Here is a 17,710-nt window from a genome sequence, read left to right as displayed (position 1 = left end):
TGGTTTATAATGGTAACATTGTTTCCCACTTACTGGTGTCCAGTTTCAGAGAGAGCCTGTCCTGCCACATGGAAAGTCAGTTTCAGCTCATTTGTGTCTGGGATTGAAATTCAGGAATGGAACCTGATATTGTATGTAACCCTCCTTTTCCGGCTGTAAAGGAGTTTACATCGAGTTGGGTATATATGGTTTTGCTCAGTCTCTCATACCTTTTATCAGGGTGCTGGACACGTGCAGGCTGGGTGTGGATATGCAGATAGAATAATGATGGGCGCCAGGAACTTTTATAGCACAAACAAGCGTTTATTCACAGCCGTTCATAATGCTCACCCTATAAAAAGACAGGCTTCACTTCCGACATTTAACTGGTAGCAAATAATATGGTGTGCGTCTTCCCCTGGTAGCTCTCACTCCTACGCTGAGGCGGTGCTTATGCTTGTTTCCCTTAGTATTGGTTAGATTGGCAATGTCCTGCATAGCTTCAATAATGCCCTATCTCTGGTGGAGCCTTGTTGGGACACACACTATTCTCTGGGATCTTTATTCCGTTACTGCGGACGGCATTCTTCATCTATACCTATCGGATCAGGAGTTTACTGAGGACCTTCCAGTGGGGGCCGATCCGATCATGCTCCGGAGCTACAACTCTTAGAACTTCTGCTGAGAACATGCTTAGTCCTCTTCCTTCAGGAGAACAATCTTGGGCCATTACTGTAGGCGCTGACTATATAGGGCACGTTCCCTCACTGAAAACAATAACGGTGGCAGGACATCCTTACTACACATATACACTTAAACCTTTTTTACGCCATTACTCACGGTGAGGCCCTCTGTAGAACTGAAAGGAACCTGTCGCTAGAACATTGTCCAGGCAAAAAAATGGGACAAATGTCACGCGTGAGCAGTCGGTACTCGCCGACTGCGCATGTGCGAATGGCAAGCGCTAACTGCGCCTGTGAGACGAGCACTTGCTGACTGCGCATGCGCGATCAGCCGTTGCCGGCTGCACATGCACAATCGGTACTTGCCAGTCGCGCATGCGCACGAGCGGCCAGCAACCGCTGATTGAAGCATGTCTAGCCAGCGGGATAGAAGACCAGGACAGCATAGCACCCCTAAAGTCGGGACAGAGGCCTAAAAACCGGGGCATCTGGTCACCCTATAATATGAAGAGCCGATCTCCCTATTGTGACATCACTGGTCACCAGACCTCTTACATCACATGGTAGGGAGGGGCAATACCGGAGTGATACTACCCATACACGTTAAGGCCATTTAACCCCTTATATTAACTAGTAGTCCCCAGAGGAAGGCCACATTTAAAATGTTCCATTAACCCTCATGTTTAGGGTAGCCTTTGGTCCTGTACAAGTGTCAAGATGTTCTCGGTTGTGATACCTTTTAATGGAGCAACGTAAGAGTTATTGATGTAACCATGTGCAAGCTTTTACAGAGTCTCGTGTACTGCAGAGCCTGTGAGATTCTGGGAGTTCTGCAGATTGATGCGTTCAATCAGCAGAAGCCTTATAGATTTATAATAGTTTTTTTGTAATGACCTGCATGATTCTCCCCCGCCCGGAAGTAGAGTCCATATTACGCATCTGCCCACGCGGCCCCAGCTCCCCTCTGCCATGGGACCGGCAGGACTCGTTGTGAGTGAGGAGGGGGGGCGGTGGAATTGTGAGGGAGGAGAGGGGGGCGGGGGGAAGAGAGAGCTATTCATTTAAACTGGATGTAGGGGGGCAGACGGCTAGTGGCCTGCCCAAAAAATTGTGCTCATTAATTGACACGCCTGGGAAAAAAAGGTTGGCCACCACTAGATTATACCATAGATTGTAATGATGGCTTTTGGGTTTAAAATGCGGTCCACCATTTTTGTTAACAAGATCTTGTTAATAAAATGTTAAAGGGGTGTAGCCCATCAATTTGCGTCTGCAACATACTTGACTTGATCCTGCTATTTTAATATATTTATATACAAAAGTATTTTTTTTTTCTTTTTTTCATAGGATGCATGGATGATCAGAGGACGTCTTGTACAAGGAGAGAGAACAAATCTTTAACAGGTTCTCCTCTGATTTGCTTTTTAAAAGAAGAAATGGTCCCAATAAGAACCTAAACACAGAAATATATATACCTCTATGTAATTGCTATTCACAAAGAATATCCGAAGTGTGTTTAATTCAAGTGACCCGTTTTATCACAAAGATTATCTTTTAAATGGTACAACAAGGCATATGTTGCGATTTGCTTTCAAGATTATGGGGTAATGCTATATTGTACATAGTGACCGATCAGGCCGTCTTCGGCTGAAAACGCCCACTGCTTTCAATGGGTAATTTCATCTGAAAACAGCCACGTCTGACGACATAGAATTACTCCCTTAATAGCCGCTAGAGAAATATATATAACAATTGGCACACTCAACATATTTTTCAAAGAAAAAAATGCAAATAGTCACCTGTATATTCGACAATATTTTTCGCAAAATCTTGACACAAGTTTTTCAGGGAGCTCTCGAAGTGATTTCTAATGCACTTTCAGATGGTTGCAGGGTGGTGTAGGGCAGGTGTTGAGCAGAGAGAAGGGAGGAAGGGGGAGGGTTGCAACGTGCTTTCTGAGTGTTGGGGGTTGGGGGGGAGGGGAAGAGTAGGGAGTAACACCCCAAGTTCTGATGAAGTTAGCCCACCTCCCTCCATCACCAGGCTTAGGACAATAGGGTAGGTTTTTCACCTCCCCCACCTCTCTCCCCCAGTCGGCGACCCTGTCTTTAGACATTTTAATGATACAAAAGTAGGGGAGGGGGGGAAGGGGATGGAGACCCTCGCATCAGCCTGTAATATGTAGTTTAGAGTAAAGTCAACAACGGTGCAAAAAGGGGGGGGAGAACTTAATTAATACTAGGAGACAAAGACACCCTATGGACAGCACTCGTTGTGTATGATAATGTAATGGTGAGTAACTTAAAAGTATAATACTTTATTAATACTAATTAAAATAGATGTCAAAAGCGTTGAAACCAAAAACAACTGACATTGGTAACAAAACACACAAGACAGACAAAAATCCACAATACTACGGGTCCCGCAATATCAGACACATTAGATCATTGTTACTCTCTATGGTTGTACGAATCTAAGCACTAGTGAGTTCTAATTCAACTGTTATATACTCTGTATAACATTTAAGTATATACATGTGCATGGTCAGTCCACCGTTACCTGTATCTATTTTACAGGATTTTTAACTCTATCATTGCTGGACTAGGAGGTTAATTATTGTGTTTATGTGAGCTTCTCTCTGCTATTTAGCAGATTGGTTAGACCCTCTCCCTCCCCCTAGGTTTCAGTTATAGTATTGTGGATTTTTGTCTGTCTTGTGTGTTTTGTCACCAATGTCAGTTGTTTTTGGTTTCAACGCTTTTGACATCTATTTTAATTAGTATTAATAAAGTATTATACTTTTAAGTTACTCACCATTACATTATCATACACAACGAGTGCTGTCCATAGGGTGTCTTTGTCTCCTAGTATTAATTTAGACATTTTAAGGAAGAAGCCAGGGATGACTACATACATTTCTCAGTTATGTGTCCATTTAATTGTATGTCAGCCTAAGGAGTGTCTGATTTTCTGTATAAATAACTATTAATACTATATTAAAACAAAATGTAAAATTGTAAATTAATTTAAAATAAAATCCTAATGTGGCAAATGTATTTGTGTCTTTTTTTATGAGTTTAAATACACTTCAATCTCATACTTACAGCAGCATTGTTTATTAAAATATAACTGTATTCAGACGTGCACAGCAATAGGACAAGTATTGCTTCTCAACCACAGGACTAAAGGGCCAAATTGGCCATCTCTTGTCTATATTTTGGATCACTAACATGACCCGTACTGAGTTAGTTACCCCCTCTCTACCTTGCACCACATCTGCCTATACAGGTACTGTACCTAGTGTGTGCGGCCATCTTGCCTTGCTAAATAAATGCGTATGTATACAGAATTTAATTTGTGTCCCGCCTATCACCTGGTGCGATTTAATGAATAAAACACTGTCCGTGATCTGCCTGGCAACACTTGATAGGAGAGAGGGGATTGGAGAAGAAGAAAAATGGATAGAATCTTGAGAGCAACTGTTTGTCTTTTAGATGCACACAGAGATAGCTAGTGACTGTCTGAGAGACACAGATAGCTAGTGACTGTCTGAGACACACAGAGATAGCTAGTGACTATCTGAGACACACAGAGATAGCTAGTGACTGTCTGAGACACACAGAGATAGCTAGTGACTGTCTGAGAGACAGAGATAGCTAGTGACTGTCTGAGACACACAGAGATAGCTAGTGACGGTCTGAGAGACACAGAGATAGCTAGTGACGGTCTGAGAGACACAGAGATAGCTAGTGACTGAGAGACACAGAGATGACTAGTGACTGAGACACAGAGATAGCTAGTGACTGAGAGACACAGAGATAGCTAGTGACTGTCTGAGACACACAGAGATAGCTAGTGACGGTCTGAGAGACACAGAGATAGCTAGTGACGGTCTGAGAGACACAGAGATAGCTAGTGACTGAGAGACACAGAGATGACTAGAGACTGAGAGACACAGAGATAGCTAGTGACTGAGAGACACAGAGATAGCTAGTGACTGTCTGAGAGACACAGAGATAGCTAGTGACTTAGAGACACAGAGATAGCTAGTGACTGAGAGACACAGAGATAGCTAGTGACTGTCTGAGAGACACAGAGATAGCTAGTGACTGTCAGAGACAGAGATAGCTAGTGACTGAGAGACACAGAGATAGCTAGTGACTTAGAGACACAGAGATATCTAGTGACTTAGAGACACAGAGATAGCTAGTGACTGAGAGACACAGAGATATCTAGTGACTGAGAGACACAGAGATAGCTAGTGACTTAGAGACACAGAGATAGCTAGTGACTGAGAGACACAGAGATAGCTAGTGACTGAGAGACACAGAGATAGCTAGTGACTGAGAGACACAGAGATAGCTAGTGACTGTCTGAGAGACACAGAGATAGCTAGTGACTGTCTGAGAGACACAGAGATAGCTAGTGACTGTCTGAGAGACACAGAGATAGCTAGTGACTGTCTGAGAGACACAGAGATGACTAGCGACTGTCTGAGAGAGAGAGAGAGATAGCTAGTGACTGTGAGACACAGGGCTAGTGACTGAGACACAGGGCTAGTGACTGAGAGACAGAGATAGCTAGTGACAGTCAGAGAGACAGATAGCTAGTGACAGCCTGAGTGACGCACATGGAGACAGCTAGAGACAGTCTGACAGCCAGCACCATCTTAGGCTCGAGAAGTTGAGAGAAGAAGGCACGTCGCAAGCTGCAAAGTGGATACTTGTTAAGATGCGACTGGATAACACAGCCAGACGACCCGTTCCCACCATCTTGAGTCTCATTTGTGAAGGTACACTAACGTATGACAAATATTCCATCCTTAATAGGCCTGCAGCACGACTACGCTCCATTTTAAGATAAGCCCTCTACCGCCGTGTCAGCGTTAACATTGGCTAATTTGGCTGCTACATTAGACACTGGGATTATATAAGGGGCAACAGCGTAGCATCATCATTTACACTATAAAATGTACATAGTGTATTGAGAGGGTTTTTCCTGAGAGAAGAGGCTATCGGGTCTCGTCTGGTGCATCTGACTGTGGTGTGTAGCAGGGATCCCCCTTCTTGCCTCCTGGGGGAAGAACAGCTCAGTTGTTAAGGAGACACAGCAGTGTTGTGTCGGCCATGTTATGGTTGGCATGGCCCTTCATACTGAAAAGTGTTGGCCATCTTGGGGTTGGCACAGCCAAAAGGAAGAGACCTAGGGAGACAGAATTCCCTCCCCGGTACAGAGGTGACCTTGTCAGAGTATCTGGAGCCAGAGAGGAGTAAGGTAGTGTCCGGGGAGCCTGTCAGACAGAGACAGAGAGGGGAGAGAGGGTGGGTGACACACACACACAGGGTGGGTGATACACAGAGAGAGAGGGTGGGTGACTGGGTGGGTGACTGACTGACTGGGTAGGTGACTGGGTTGACTGACTGACTGGGTGGGTGACTGACTGACTGGGTGGGTGGGTGACTGACTGACTGGGTGCATGGGTGACTGACTGGGTGCGTGGGTGACTGACTGGGTGGGTGACTGACTGACTGGGTAGGTGACTGGGTGGGTGGGTGGGTGGGTGACTGACTGACTGGGTGGGTGACTGACTGACTGGGTGGGTGGGTGACTGACTGACTGACTGGGTGCATGGGTGACTGACTGGGTGCGTGGGTGACTGACTGGGTGGGTGACTGACTGGGTGACTGACTGGGTGGGTGACTGACTGGGTGGGTGGGTGACTGACTGGGTGGGTGACTGACTGGGTGACTGACTGGGTGGGTGACTGACTGGGTGGGTGGGTGACTGACTGACTGGGTGGGTGGGTGACTGACTGACTGACTGGGTGACTGACTGACTGGGTGATTGACTGGGTAACTGGGTGGGTGACTGACTGACTGGGAGCATTTTAACCCCCCCGCCAGCCTGTCTCTCTCCCCACTCCAGCCTGTCTCTCTCTCTGCTCTCTCCCCAGTCCAGCCTGTCTCCCCCTTACCTCTGTTCACCTCCCCCCACTTACCTCCGTTCACCCCCCCCTTACCTCCGTTCACCCCCCCTTACCTCCGTTCACCCCCCCCTTACCTCCGTTCACCCCCCCCTTACCTCCGTTCACCCCCCCCCCCCTTACCTCCGTTCACTCCCCCTTTTCATCACCGTTCACCTCTCCTGCACGTCGACCGCCCTGCGGGGCCTAAACGGGAGGCTGCAGCAAGAACGGAGCAAGGCGCCTGCTACAGGGGGGAATAGATCTGGGACCCGGCAGCCCGACATGGCGCTGGTGGCGCCAGATTCGGTCCACCGTAGTCTCCCGCCCCAGCTCTGCAGTGGGTAGTGTGCGCCCCCCCCCCTCCTTCCCCCGGTACCTGCTCGGGCCCGGCCCACTGCAGCCTCCAAGAATAGCGGCCCCAGCTCTGCCCTGCTCCCCTCTCTGTCTGTCTCTCTCCCCTCCCTGTCTGTCTGTCTCTCTCCCCTCTCGGTCTCTCTCCCCTCTCTGTCTCTCTCCCCTCTCTGTCTCTCTCCCCTCTCTGTCTCTCTCCCTCACCCACACTCTCTCTCTCCCTCACCCACACTCTCTCTGTCCCTCACCCACACTCTCTCTGTCCCTCACCCACACTCTCTCTGTCCCTCACCCACACTCTCTCTGGCTCTCACCCACTCTCTCTGGCTCTCACCCACACTCTCTCTGGCTCACACCCACACTCTCTCTGGCTCTCACCCACACTCTCTCTGGCTCTCACCCACACTCTCTCTGGCTCTCACCCACACTCTCTCACACTCTGGATCTGGATATCTTATTTACCCTGTATATCTTAACTGCCCTATACTACACCGAAATAACTTATACTGCTTTCTTCCAGATCTGACTCAAGCTTCACACAGGAACCATCGGAACCCCCTCTAACCCAGAAGACAGGTAAGGAACACCTCCCCTCCAATGTATAAGATTGTGGGAATGAAGGTATCTGGACATTGAGGTACTGCGGATCAGGTAAGATCCCAGGCGGGATTGCTGCTTTAGATATTGTGAAGTGGGGACGTCCAGACACTGGTTAAGGGGTGCAGGAAACAAGTCATTCACATCTGGCTTTTATTTCTAGATCCAACATTTACACAGACACACACACACACACACACACACCTAACAAGGACTAATTGTTGTTCTGACTAGGAATTTATTAAATGTATTTTAATTATATATTTTATTTTAAAGTGGGGTTGGGGGCGGGGTTGGGGGCGGGACTAGGTGGCGAGTAGATTTTTTGGTTGGGCGAGTAGATTTTTGGGTGATTTGTCGAACACTGTGTATATATATATATATATATATATATATATATATATATATACACACACACACACACACACACACACACACACACACACACACACACACACACATATATATATATGTAGCCAGGCCTCCCCGGAGTGTCAGCACCCCCCTCCCCTACCTGGCGATCGCGGGTGCCGCCGAGTCCAATGGCGGCCCCACCAGGCGATCTGGGAGGTGAGGGCGGTCAGGCTCTGGCTCGGGGGTTGCCGGGGACGCGTGCGGCCGGTTGCCAAGGCCGCGATCGCGTCACCGGGCTCCCGGCGCTCCAGGAGCCGGGCGGTGAGGGCGCCGCCATTGCCCAGATACTCGCACATGCGCAGTGATCGCGCATGCGCAGGAAGGGCACTAGAGTCAGTTAGAGTCGCGCGAGTGCAGGAGCAGAGTAGGGAAACAGTGAGGAAGTCTCGACGGCCCGAGAGAGATCGCGTATGCACAGGGCAGGACATAGAAAGTCCGCAAAGCCCTAGCCTACCAGGGAAGGCTCTAGGCAGGGACTACGTGTCCCAGGAGCCTCTGACCGCCCCACGTGATGCCAGGGAGCCAATAGGGCTTAGGATCTCCAGGCAGGCAAGTAGATACATTTTCGCGGGCTTGCAGCACGCTAAGCAGTTGGAGCTGGGAGCAGGAAGGGGAAGGAAGGGTGTAGGGAGCAAGTGGCTCCTACACCAGATAGGTACCCCCATCCCAGGTAGGCCCCAACTCCCCACCACGTTAGTGGGTAAGTTCTTAGGGAAGGCCCTTAGATAGGGACCCGGTCCTTAGGTGTGTGAAAGTCTAGTCAGTGACACAGCTGCCATGCTGTGTGCTCTGACTAGAAGAAACATTGTGGCTTTGAAGTGCAGCCACATCAGTTATCTGTCTGTGTTAGTGAGAGGCCCCTCATAGGAAGAAGGGGGGTTGATTTCTAGTTGTTCAGTGTGTGTATATCACCAGTGCCAGTTGCACGTGGTGAGCTGCCAGAGTCTGGGATCAGACAGAAGCTACATGGAGAGTTCTTTTGTGTGCAGGGACTAGGGTAGAGGTATACCCCAGGGCCCAGTTAGTCCCCTATGACACCAGAGGAAGCTGTATGGTATAGGGTCGGCCTTAGGACAGGGACTCCTTCACCATATTTAGAGAGCAAGAGGATTTCTGTCTGACAGTACCTAACTGTCAGTACAGCGTGTATCAGAGACTGTATTAAAGGATCATTCAGGCTGGAGATTCCTTTCCTGTGGAGTCAGCGTGTGCATCCATTCCTGCAGAGAACAGCGCAGCACGCCGTGGGATCACTGTGCGGTGTTGCTGAGTTCCAAGGATTTTCCTGACCAGGACTGGTCAGGGAGGTAGTATACCTTAAGTGCACCACCGGGCCCCAACACAGGGAAGCGCTATCCCTCACACACACTTTCTTTACTGTTGTGGATACTCAAGAGACTGAGGGAATGTGATGATGGACATGTGAGTGAGGGGATGGTATGCGTCCAGAGTGATGCACTGTTATTCATATATTGTTTGATTGTTATGTATGAATATGGTTACACTAGTAAAGGTATTAGCTGTTTTACATATGGTGTGCTGAGTGATATATTGTCCTGCGAGGAACCACTCCCCCTATGGTGGGAGCCATCGCAGGTGGAGGCGCTGCATCGAGTACAGGGTTACTCCTATTATAATTGCCCCAGATTCCCCGTGGCGGAAGCTCAGCCCTCCTGCGAGCCAACAGGTAAAGCACCACACCCGGTAACACCGTATGTTCTCCGCACCCACACAATATCTGCGATTGGGGGGGGGGGGTGGGAATACCCGTTACACACATATATATGTATATATATATATATATATATATACACATACATAGAACACACAGTCACCCCAGGCTCCCTATGAGCGGAGGCCCAGGCCTTCTGTACGCCTACCAGGTAGCACCAGTACCGTAATTACCGCTGTTTCCATAGGGATAGGGGTAAGGGTGTTACAGGTGTAACAAGGGAGGATGGACTCAGGCCCCCGCCCTGACACAAAGGGAAAAAAAGAGGTGTTACATGTAGCCATGCTGTAAAATGGCATACAGTTCTCTCTCAGGCTGGCAGTAAACCTGGTAAATTACAGGATTGCCAGCCTCAAACATGGAGGTTTGCCCTCACACCCTGGTGAGGTGTCATATGTACATCAGGGGAGTGGTAACATACCTTGTGTCTATTGTTAGTGACACAGGAAGTGGAGCTATTCTCCTCTGTTATATAAGACACAGCACTGCCCAAAGTTAGTGTGTCATTGGATGGGAACTGAGTTGTTTAAGTTCTAGTTCAAGAGGGTTCTATAGTAATCAGCAGTAAGGCTGGCAGGCCTTGACAGCGAGCCTACACTGTGTCCAGGGACCTGGACAGGCGGTGATCTCCCTAAGAGGAGAGGTGATCCCACTCCATTAGGAGGACAGACCTTTCAAAGGGAAGTACCAGTAAAGATGAGCGGCTGAGCTGCCAGCTGTGAGTGGGCAGTTGGCCCACTGATCAATAAAGATGCCCTGTTTCAAGACAACTCCACTGTGTGAGACTGAAGTTACTCTCCAGCGGAAAGCACCACCGGGAAGGAGTTCCTCATCAGGACCATCTCCATGCGGACGCAGAGATCCTGATGAGGTGGAGGCGCTGCACTGTATGTAGGTAGGACTCTAGCACACTACCTCAGCTGCCTGTCTGGGTTGGCATTCCCCATACACCATCATGCGGGAGACTCAGGAGTCCTGTTGCCAACAGGTGCACCACCAGACACGACCATGTAATGGGGACTGGTTAGACCACAGGGGCCAATGTGAGATTGGGTGGGTCAGTCAGGCCAGAAAATCTGTTACATACATATATATATATATATCAATATGAGAAAAAGTAAACCCAGTTGCGGACACTCAGCCTCCCTGCTGGATGATTATTGATATTAGTTAATCAACTTTATTTACAAAATAATTAAAATAAATGGTATTAAAATTGAAAAATGAGGCTGAGTTGATCCAATGTCAGCACTGAGGTAAATGTTATGGTCTAATAAGTATGAAAGGGCTATGGGCTACAATAAAGTCCACAGAGTCCTTTAACAAGTGTACAGAGTACCAATAAAACATCCCTAATACAATGGATAGGGAAAGAAGGGGAATGTTATCAACTGGATGTAAGTGCACCTTAATACCTGTATCCTACTGCTGTTATGTACACAGCTAGGAAGCAGAGTATGATAATTGATGTTCTAACTAGGAATAGACTAACTAGCCTTCTGCACCTATAGTGCCTGCGACGGCGACGCGTGACGTCATCCGTCACCACTAGCGAAAGTTGTTTTTCGCTTTGCGGCGGCGGCGCGGGCGACCCGAGCATTGATTGGTTCAAGGACTGTCACATGAGGCGACAGCCCCATAAAAATCAAATATTCCCGGCTTCCGAAAATCACATCGCCCCGTCGCGCTTACTATAAGCGCACGCGGCGGCGACAATGCATTTGTTTTTGGTCGCCGTCGCGTCGCTGGCACTATAAGCGCGGCCTTAGGTACCAGAGGCATTTGTTGCCCAATTGAAATGGTAATCTAGATATAGAAGTATGGAATGGACGAACTCCCCTATATATATCTAATATCCATATAGTCTGAACAGTCTACTAGGGATATAGCTAAGTCCTCAGTCACTGTATGTAGTTGATGACGGATGTATAGTTGATCGGAGTACAGAATGATATAATGGAGGGAGCAACGTGCTATATCGGAGGTATGAGCACTAGGTCATCTGCCACTTCACCCATATCAACTCCATTGAAAGATTCAACAACCAGAGAGGGAAGTAATAAGTGTTGTCAGAATGATACCAGCAACGTATTCTTTACTGAGTACCCTCTCAGGACACTATCAGAGTCAACGGAACCGCTGTGGGTGATTAGTAATAGTTGAGGAGTTTCTGTACCTGGTGCAGTATGAATTTAGATCGTTAGGGCAGGATATATAGTTAGGGATCAGTAACCTCTAATTGTGTAAGACACTTGCCTATTGTACCTAGAAATACAGAACTAATAGGTGGAGGAGCACTTTAACTAAAATTCGCAGGTGGTTGAGGTAGCATCTATAACCAAAGCATAGGAACAGTGCCACTACACCCAAAAAAAATCACAATTGCAGGGATAAATCCCTTCAATAAATGTTAGCATGGAATGGTAAAGGCGAGAGATTGCTACAGCATAAATGACTGGTAATTGACTTGTATCCGCTGTTAATAAAACGGCGCTGAGAAGTACTTAAGTCAATAAGACCACTGGAAGTGATGAATAGTCACTTAAGGATTGCTAAACCTATTGCTGTTTGGTGCTACAAATATCTCACAAGGTCAAAGTGAAATAAATAGGGATCAGTACCCTCTATGAATACTCAATAATTCCCTATGAGACCTGAGAATAACCAACTAATGTGTGAACATAGGAGCCTATTCTAGTAGCTTCGATAAAATTGCTGCCATCTCGAACGATGTGGCATTGCTCCATCGACCGGTTTGTCATTTGTGTTATCACGGTATTCAGGAAGAATCAGAAAGCATTACCGCAAGTCTCAAACCATAAGGTAGGAAAACGCCAATACTTTACGGGACGCCTCTCTAAGTTCTCCCCCGTGCGATCTGGCCGCAGTCTGTAAGAGCTGCACAGCGAGAGCCGAACCTCCCTGCACTGCTCTTACAGGCGAGCGCACTGTTTTTATTCACATTTTAATAACTGTGTAATGTAGCAGGGGGTCTCCGGAGCAGAACCGCATTAATTTCAGGTCCGGGCACCCCCTGCTCCCTGAGATACAGGCTCCCGTATGGGGTGCCAATATCTCCTATGTGGTTAAATGTCCCGGTCGCGTGACGCGGGAGATTTAAACATTGCAGGGATAGCAGCACACCATACCGGGTCCTGTAACTCGGGAAGCAGGGGGTCCCCGGACCTGAAATTAATGTGGTTATGCTCCGGAGACCCCCTGCCACAGTACTCTGTTGTTAAAATTTAAATAAAAACAGCTTCATTACCTTAGCAGCTAGCCGCTAAGGCAATGCAGGGGTTAAACCTGAGTACCTGATTTGTTGGGGGTACAAGGGGTGGGCGAAGGGGGTAGTTGCCCCAGGGTGCATGATTAAAGCCTGACAGGAAGGTTGCAGGAGGAGTTAACCCCTTCACTAACCGCTATGGTAATGAAGGGGTTAACCACTCCCACTACCCACCCGAGAGGCCTACTCGGGTAGCAACTACCCCTTGGGGCAACTACCCCTTCTCCCAATCCCTCTACACCCAAGAAACATTAAAATACAACAACCCTACTAGCCACCTCCTCTACCCCCAACAACATCCCCCCCCCCCAACACATGCAGTACAATAATGGGCAAAATTACTATTATCCAGATCTGGATAATAGCTCATTTGCCCATTAAAAATAAAACATTATCCAGCCGGCATAAAGTAAATAAAAGTTCTGCTTGCCACTGATAAGGATGAAGGCCGTCCTCATCGTCGTCCTCCTCCTCGTCGTCAGTGGGCAGCAACATAACAATCAAAAAACAAACTAATGGCCACTAACCCCTTAATCACCTTAGCGGTTAGTAACCGCTATAGTAATTAAGGGGTTAACCCCCCTCCCTGGCTACCCACCCGGGATGCCTAACCACCCTCCCCGGGGCAACTACCCCCATGCCCCACCCCCGCTACCCATTGATTGGCACAGTGTTAAACCATGGCCATGGTTTGCCACTATAGTGTGTGAGGAAAAAAGTGAAAAGAAAAAACACGCACCAGATAGTGATATCAAATAATACAAACTCGAAATATTTAGTAGTGAACAATGAAGACAAAATGGATTTACGTGCATTAGTGTAAAATAAGGGGATAACAACTATTCTTATCACAAAAGTGCTGATGAAAAAACAGGAAAAAAATCAAATAAACCTGTATGATTTAATGTATGAGGCACTGCTGCAGCTTACATAGAAAGGCTCCGCATTCTAAATCACTAGTTAAAAAGAAAAAAGAAAAACAGCGCAAAACCTCATAGTGTAGTATATAAATGTATATTAAATTCCAATTTCAGTGGGTAAGTATAGCACGTACTGTACATCAATTGAGACAAAAATGAGCATGGCATGTTAGGGACATGTTACCACAAACGACATCCCCCGCACTACACCGTATCACACACAGCCTGCTGGAACGTCCAAGGATCCTTATCGTCAAGACACCTGCTCCTGCTGGTACCCTCGGTCCTGGTCCGCTCAGCTTGCTCTGTCTCGGTGGGTTGTTGGGGGTTTCCCCATCTGGGGGATATGTTAGGTAGTCCCTCTGGTGTTAACAAGAACGTTGGTTGCCTGCTACAGGTGTCTCCTCGTGATAGTCTCCTCGGATGACTGCTGATGACGTCAGCCGTGCTGCGTCGCTTGAAGTGCGACTAGGTGTAAACAAAAAGTCCTTGGAAATTCTAAAACACACACAAAATACGTGCGATCCTCAATTGAAGAATAATGCACTGAATGCAATTCCAACGCATTTCGTAACTCAATACTTCGTCAGGGAATAATGGCTACATATTCTATGAAGATAGATATACCCCTCAAAGTCCTACCATTGGGCAACAGAGAGACAAACGCTGGCCAATCTCAACAGTGTTCCACAGCTGAATTTTACTTTTACCTTCCGCCTCTTCACCCACTGATGGGTATAAGCGAGGGGCACCACGTGAAGGCAGGATTGTCAATTGATAATAAGAGGCTCTATATTCGCATCAATTATCCTTGCCAAAATTGCGTGTCACTGTGCTTATCTATAGCCCGAAAGGAAAAGGAGCGGCTCAGTGAGTAAAGACACTGACTGGCACCGAGTTTGAAGCAGGGGAACCTGGTTCAATTCCCAGTGTCAGCTCCTTGTGACCTTGGGCAAATCACCCTATCTCCCTTTGTCTCAGGCACCCGAAACATAGATTGTAAGCTCCACGGGGACCTGTGCCTGCAAAATGCCTCTGTAAAGCACTACATAAAACTAGCAGAGCTATACAAGAACATGCTATTATTATATTATTATTATAGATAAACACATTGGCAGTCAGTCAATGGGCAACCTAAAAAAAAAAATACACAATTAAATAAAATACCATCATTGTTTTTCTTACCATTGATGTCTTCACCCCCGTCCTACGCGAGCACCAACTCTTGATCCTCGACGCAATGATCCTCAACAGCCGATGCGCAGAAGGTCCGTGATCATATCTATTGAAGAGACGTCTCTCCGTTGAGATCATCATTCTTTTCTTCTTTCTTTTCTTCTTTCTTTTCTTTCCTTCTGTCTTCTCTACTTGTCATCCAATTGGGCAGATGTTGTCTCGTCGGCTTCTTAAGCTCAAATGAGACGGGACATCACATTTGAGTGTCAAATGGTACGCCCCAATTCGATTGGCTGGTGTACGATGTGACTGGGTTTTTTTTTTTTTTTTTTTTTAAAGGATGCGACGTCATCTTTAAGTGAGGAAGCAGCCAATCCGGAAGGCTATGCTTCTCTCCCTTTAAAATGACATCACCAGAAAAAAATGGCTGCCATCACCTGGTAATCCAACCAATCGAATTGGGAGATGTACACCCCCAATCTGATTAGTTGTAGTACCATGTGACAGATCCATTTTTTTTAAGGATGGGATATCATATTAAAGGCAGGGACATCACATCCTTTAAATAAAATGGCTGCCATCACATGGTACTACAACCAATCAGATTGGGGGTGTACATCTAGTTTAATAAAAAACGCATCTTTTATTCTAAGCCGGCTGAATTTAAGTAGTGTCGGACAGGGCCAAGTTAGATCTGGCAACACTTTGCAGAGCTGTAAAGGTGGGAGATTGTGGCCATAAAGGGCGAGGCTGCTGTCACCGTGTCTGCAAAATCAATCGAGTCAGACATCTGGTTTGGAGAAACTCAAGTCCAGACAGCGTCATTTCTTTCTCCCCAAGCAAGTCAAATAAGGAAAGATGCCTGAAGCGGGAAATCTTCTTCTTCTTGTTTAACACATGTAACAGTGTTTCTGGCCTGTCCCCAACCACCCAATCTCATATTGTCCCCTGTGGTCTAACTGGCCCCCATGACATGGATGTATCTTGTGGTGCACCTGCTGGCTACAGGACTCCTGAGTCTCCCGCATGATGTTGGTGGGGATATCAACAAGACAGGCACTGAGGTAGTGTGCTTAGAGTCCGTACTCACATCTGATGCAGCGCCTCCACCTCATCAGGATCTCTGCGTCCGCAGGGGGATGTGACTGATGAGGACCTCCTTTGTGGTGCCTCCTTCTGTGCAAGAACTTCACCCTCACACAGCAAGGGTTTGGTGAACTTGGGCATCTTTATTTCCATCATTAGGCAGACTGCCCCTCACAGCGGTCATGCTCAGCCGCTCATTCCTTTACAGCACATCCCTTTAGAAGGTTCTTCCCTCCCAATGGAGTTGAGTCACCTCTCCTCTCAGGGAGATCACCACCTGTGTCAGGTCCCTGATCACAGTGCAGATGCTATTGACTATATCTGACAGCCTTAACTGCTGCAGACCTCCAGAACCCTTGAACCTTACTGATTAACACACTGCAGACACACTAACTTTGGGCAGTGCTGTGTCTTATATAGACTTCGGAAATAGCCATACCTCTTGTGTCACTAATAGTGGACTCAGAGCATGTTACCACTTCCCTTGAGTACATATGACACATCACTAGGGTATGAGGGCAAACCTCCATGATTGATGCTGGCAATCCTGCATACTTACCAGGTTTACTGCCAGCATGAGAGAGAACTGTATACCATTTTTATACATGGCTACATTCTCCCCCTGGTGAACCCCAACGTCAAAATTTGCAGGACCTTCCTCCAGGCAGCACTGTAACACATAACCAACAGCATTATATATAAAAATACATTATACAGTTCTGTTCGCATCTCATGATAACATATCACAGACAGTGCCTGCTGACCGGCAGAATGCTCTGCTCCTATGGAGAATACCACTCTACCATACTAATAGTAGTGCCTAGGATCTGGCGTTTGGCCCTCCCTACCAGTGATGTCCTTGACAGTGACACTATATTCTCTGGGTAGCCCACTTTCTGGCCTATACTCTACCCGGTGCATATGGATATTGCGCCCAATACTCCACACCCTCATCAACAGAGTGATCCTCTCTTCAGTCTTGTACCCAGGGTACCCATCTGACCTACGTGTTATATACTTTTCGATGGTTTTGCCGGCCACACCCAGAACGAGGCTCATAGACTATACAAGCGGGAGATTTGAAAGTGCTTGCTGCAAAATAGCATTCCCCGAAGCCTGGAAGCTCCGGACCCCTACGGACGTGGAAGATGCTCTGGGTAAGCCGTGAGAAGTGTTGCCCTGCAACTAGCTAGCTAGGATTCCCCCCGTATCCCCCTGTTTGATGAGCGTAAGCTCTTTTTGTGATTTATGCTGTGTCTGCTGGCTCCGGCCAGAATAAATATACTTTATATCCTGTCTGGTGCCTTGATCCTGGTGAATTGTCTTTGTCTCCCGTGTCAAGCAATTCCTCCAATTTCTTCTACACATTCAACTACAACTGTCATAAGTTTTTCATAGTTGTTTATTAAGATACCCCCATGTGTTTCGAGCAACCTAAAGCGATTTTTCATCACCAGTTGAAATGATCTGTTGAATACAAATATGTAGGAATATGGCTGTATAATATTAAAATATTGTTAT

The 17,710-nt window shown here is 47.2% G+C and overlaps 2 protein-coding genes across 2 annotated transcripts in view; both read left to right on the top strand.

Annotated features, from left to right (window-relative positions):
- Positions 1-2,946, top strand: part of LOC142494879 (phytanoyl-CoA dioxygenase, peroxisomal-like) — a 32,059-nt gene extending 29,113 nt beyond the window's left edge. Inside the window, exon 9 of the mRNA XM_075599505.1 lies at positions 2,010-2,946. Within this exon, the coding sequence (XP_075455620.1) occupies positions 2,010-2,063 (54 nt within the window). The 3' untranslated portion in view covers positions 2,064-2,946. The remainder of the gene's footprint in view (positions 1-2,009) is intronic.
- Positions 2,947-5,170: 2,224 nt separating this feature from the next.
- The window catches only part of UCMA (upper zone of growth plate and cartilage matrix associated), a 36,494-nt gene continuing 23,954 nt past the window's right edge, over positions 5,171-17,710 (top strand). The window contains exon 1 of the mRNA XM_075599504.1: positions 5,171-5,454. The gene's annotated coding sequence lies outside the window, so the exon portion shown is untranslated. The remainder of the gene's footprint in view (positions 5,455-17,710) is intronic.

The sequence above is a fragment of the Ascaphus truei genome, chromosome 5, assembly GCF_040206685.1.
Source record: "Ascaphus truei isolate aAscTru1 chromosome 5, aAscTru1.hap1, whole genome shotgun sequence".
NCBI lineage: Eukaryota > Metazoa > Chordata > Amphibia > Anura > Ascaphidae > Ascaphus > Ascaphus truei.
This window is presented reverse-complemented; position numbering and strand designations above follow the sequence as displayed.